The sequence below is a fragment of the Podarcis bocagei genome (genome assembly GCF_964188305.1).
Source record: "Podarcis bocagei genome assembly, chromosome: 1".
Classification (NCBI taxonomy): domain Eukaryota; kingdom Metazoa; phylum Chordata; class Lepidosauria; order Squamata; family Lacertidae; genus Podarcis; species Podarcis bocagei.
The window spans coordinates 32,335,914-32,340,391 of NC_138125.1; the positions used below are offsets into that span (position 1 = coordinate 32,335,914).

Genomic DNA, 4,478 nt, shown 5'->3' on the forward strand with positions numbered 1-4,478 from the left:
TGTTCTCACAGCAGCCAACTAGATGCACTGGGGTCCTGTTTTCAGGCTTCCCATAGAGCACTCTTCTGCTGCTGTTTCAAGCAACTGACTCCTCTTGTTTCTCAATGGTTCCATTTCTTTTGCTATTCACCACCAGCATCCCTTGTTTGAAAGACTGAACAGGTGGGGTTGAGATAAGAGTAGTGAAGTTTTAGGTGGCATGCTAACTTTAAACTGATTATTGGGCTGATGCAACTGTTCTGTCCAAAACAGCACTCAACTATCCATTTTGTGGTAGGCACCTGAACAAAACTCAATAATACATTATTTCACCTTTCCACAACAAGCAACAGAAGAAAGCTTTTCTCATGTGTTTGTGTGTGATGAAGGACATGAGGCAGAGGAAAATGAAACATTGCAGAGATGTAGGAAACAATGAAGATAAAAGAACAAAGTCAGATATACTCAGGGAGAAGGAAACAGGAAGTCTGATGTGACGAAAGAGCAATTATCAGAATAGAAATAATCACAAGCCTAAAGGAAGTGTAATTTCTCCACCGTATGATTGAGATATTTCACTGCCTCCAATTCCCGATAATTGAACCCATGTTCCTTTTCAAGAGTGCACCTGAAATGTATAGAAACTTTGTATGACGTGGCAAGCCTAAGCACATTTACATAGGAGCAAATCCAACTCAACAAAGAGGACTTACTTCCTAGTAAATTTGGGTGTTAAAATTTTGTGTATGCTTATACTAGTGTGCTGAACAACAATGTGTGTTTAAACAAATGATTATGCTAGTCCCATTTACCAGCACCTAACCCCTTCCAGCAAACCACAGCAGATTTGGACATGGATTGTGCTAAATTGAAGCCTTGCTACTTGAGAGGTTTTACCTTAAAGAGACTCCAGAGTCTTTGTAGCATTCAACTTAAATGCTTTTATTGACAGTGTCTTGAACAGTAAGCAAACAATGCTTAAATGTCATCCAAATTCACTTTCCACATGTCAATTACCTCAAGGTAGAAAAAATTAAAATAAAAAATTAAATATATCCATAAATAAATTAAAAACACAATAAAAACGTTTTCATGGAAAACTTATGTCAAACCATTCAGACCACTTCAACAATGTATGATCAGTTAAAGTTACAATGAACATTGATGTACAAGGAGAACTTTAGAACATGGACAACATAGCTATTTATTAATCTACTAGAAAATAAAAGGGTATCTTTTCGCAGTTAAGTTGGGTCATTGCTAAGTCATCAAAACACGATATTGCCAGGAACACAGTAGTTATTGTTAGTCAGCTGCACTAGATACGAGTTGAAGATACCCAGCACCATATTAAGAATTCCAATCATTAAACCAACAGATTAATTAGTTAATGCTAGTGAATAGTAAAGAGGAGGGAAGGGAGTCACCAACCCAGCCATGTTGAACATGCTACGAAACTACTAGTTCTCATTGATGGGGGACAAGACAGATTCCATGCGGTTTTGCTACATCTCTGGAAGAGGTATCAGGCCTGGCGTCTGGCTGCGAGGCAGCCCCTCCAGCAAAGTCATTTCCCTCCAAGTGGGCTGCCCATACCAAACCTCCGGAATGGAGGGCTTCGTCTTTCCCTAGGCCTCGGGTGGGATCTCGGAGCTCCACAGGAAGGAGAGAGCGGCTCCTTGGCGGCCTAAAGCCCCATGCAGCAGCAGCAAGGGCGGGTGGGCTCGGTCTCCGCCGTGGTGATGCCCCTAGGCCCGCAGCGACGGCTCGGGGATCTGGCGTCCCTTCTTCACAAGGCCAGCAGGGTGGGCGAGCTGAGCGAGTCGGACGACGGCTCGTTGCTGCTGCTGCCCTTCCGGTGCGCGGCGGCGCAGCTGGGGAAAGCCTCGGTCTCGGGGTACGTGAAGACGAAGGACGAGGTGTAGGTGCTGGGGCACGGCGTGCAGGTCACCACCGGGGTGCAAAGCGGCTCCAGATCCACGTGGCCCGCGGGCCCCAGGGGCTCCCAGTCCGCCGCGTAGAAGGAAGAGGAGCCGGACAGGTCCATGTCCGGCACGGAGCGGGGAGTCTCGCGGGTGGAGCGCGCGAAGAAGTCGTCGAAAGGCTCGGCCTTCAGCTCCAGGCCGCTGCTCTCCTTGACCGGCGCGGCGCGGCTGGGCTCGTGCAGCATGGGGAGGGCGAAGGCCTCCTCCTCGGACTCGGGCGAGCTGGCCACGGGGGCTTCGGCCAGCAGATCCAGCGTGGAGGCGGCCAGCTCCTCGGAGAACTGCAGCTCTTCTGGGATCTTGCAAGCGGGGCGGTGGGCGGCCAGGATGAACTCCAGCTTCTCTTTCTCTTTCAGCAGGTTGGCGATCTCGGTCTGCAGCTCGGATTTCTCCTCCTCCAACTGGTCGGTCTCCTGGGGACACAAACAAGGGGAGGGGCGAGTCAGCTCAAGTCTCCTCCGGGCGGGAGAGAAAGCAAAAGGACAGCGCCGGGCAGGGAAGGGCAGGATCGCCGGCCAGGCCGGAGATACTCACCGCTTGTAGGGTATCTGTCAGCTCCCTCCTCCGGTTGCGGCATTTAGCAGCTGCCATCTTGTTCCTTTCCCGACGGATCCTCCTCTTTTCCTCCTCTTCTGGTGTCAGCTACGGAGAGAGAACAAGCGTGGACGTCAGTATCCAGTGCTTGAGACCAGAAAGTGCGCTCCCTAACTTCGGATCACAAGAGCAACTCTTGCATGGAGCAAACGACCCAGATACTGATCTGAAAAAAGGGGGGGGGGAGTCTCCACCCGCTTGCAAAACTGCCTTAATGCCCTTTGTCCTTTAAAGGGAACAGCTATCTGATGTCCCAAATGTCCACCCCGCTTAGCCAGAAATAGGCTTTGAGCTATAATAATATATTGTTGGTAAATTAAACTACAGCCCTCTTCTCCTGGTTTCTAGGGGCTTCATTGCAGCCAAAAGCTGAACACACACCTGCTCAACTTTGCCCCTCCTGCCGATGCTTTGCCCTCTGCTTCCTGTCGTCTTGACAATCCCAGCCCTAGAGTAGGCACCGGTCTGGTGAGCAGGGAGCCCGTAGGGGTGGCTTCGGTTCTGGGAAGGGGCCACTGAGGAGATCAGAGTCGGTTGCACCATCCACTGCAAGTCTGGACTTGTAGAAATAGCAGTCACGGTGGGAACGAAGTTGGCACTGGAGGCGGCTAGGTCCGTGCAGAAGTCCTGGAAAAACCACAAAAGGAGACCCTGTTAGTTACCAAGTTGGGGGGGGGAAGGGGTCAGAGAAATGCGATGCACGCTATGACAGCTCTAAGCCCCAGAGGCCGGTGCGCTATTTTGAGCTGGGCCTGCAGTCCCTGGGGCCAGATTGGCTCGGACGCTGCTGCTGCTGCCATCATCAGACTACACATGAACAGGGGCTTGTTATAAATATCTCTGACGTCTGCGCTGACGCAAGCGCCGCTCCGGAGTCTCCTGAATGAAGCCGCGATTTATCAATGAAACCGCTTTACGCACCCGCTGCAGAACACCTCCCGGGCGAAGATCCATTCCACCCCCCAACCCCTTCATCATTTATAGCACCAAACAGGAGCTAGATTCGTCCACCACCCCCATTTCTCTTTTTCTATATGGCCAATACTGCCTTCCCTGGGCAGAGGTGCTGGAAACACACCATACAATGTAGCATATATCGAAAAGTAAAGAGAAAAGCATGCATCATATACAGGCCAGGGGAGCTCTCCCAAGCCTCAGCTATCAACATTAGGAGCTGCTCGGGTCCTGTCATTGAACCCTATAGCGACAGAGAAGCAGACATAGGCAGCTATTCTCCCAACCCGACACCCCGTGAGCCATAAGCAGCCCCGCGATTCCTCACCTGTGAGTTGACAGGCGAGCCCATGCTGGAGAAAGAGTCCGCTGGTGAGGGATAGTATGTGAGGCTATCCCCAGCCGGAGAAGCGCTGCTGCAGCGGGAGGAAGACGCGTCGTAGTCAGCGGTGAAGCCCTGATACATCATGTCGGCTAATCTGGGGGTGTAAAAGCCCTTCAGGGTGGTATATCTTTCCCAGATGAGTATCCGAATTGAGCGAGTCCTCGGCTAGGCGAATGGGTTACTGAGAAACCCCAGCCGCTTCAATGCTTCTGCCTGCTTCAGCCACACTGCTGCTGGAGTAAAGAGCGGCACCTCCGCCTTTTATTCGCTACGGCCAGGACTTGTGAATGAGACGACGTCACGGGCGAAACCAATCCTCACGGGAGGGGAGCAGCGGCGGTCACGAACGACCTCTGAGACGGCCCGAAGTGCCTGGCGCTAGCAGAATCGCTCTGAAAACAAGCTGAAGGTCGTCTCCAAAGCGTCGCGGAGATTATGAGGAAGTTTGGCGGCGGGTCTCAGCCTTTAAAAGTCAAGGAGAGGGGCTCGGTTCCCTCTCCCAAAATGGTTTGCTCTAAGCTCGGGAACCCCTGACGTAAATATCCTTATATGGCATACATCCTGTGCAAAGGGGGCGTAAC

The 4,478-nt window shown here is 51.4% G+C and overlaps 1 protein-coding gene across 1 annotated transcript; it reads right to left on the reverse strand.

Annotated features, from left to right (window-relative positions):
- Window positions 1-896: 896 nt before the first annotated feature.
- On the reverse strand, window positions 897-4,154 carry FOS (Fos proto-oncogene, AP-1 transcription factor subunit). Its single transcript, XM_081174246.1, has 4 exons — window positions 3,841-4,154; window positions 2,940-3,185; window positions 2,499-2,606; window positions 897-2,377 (listed from the first exon to the last, which is right to left on the reverse strand). Exons 1-4 carry the CDS (start codon window positions 3,979-3,981, stop codon window positions 1,769-1,771), a joined length of 1,104 nt encoding a protein of 367 aa, XP_081030372.1. The 5' UTR covers window positions 3,982-4,154; the 3' UTR covers window positions 897-1,768.
- Window positions 4,155-4,478: the final 324 nt, after the last annotated feature.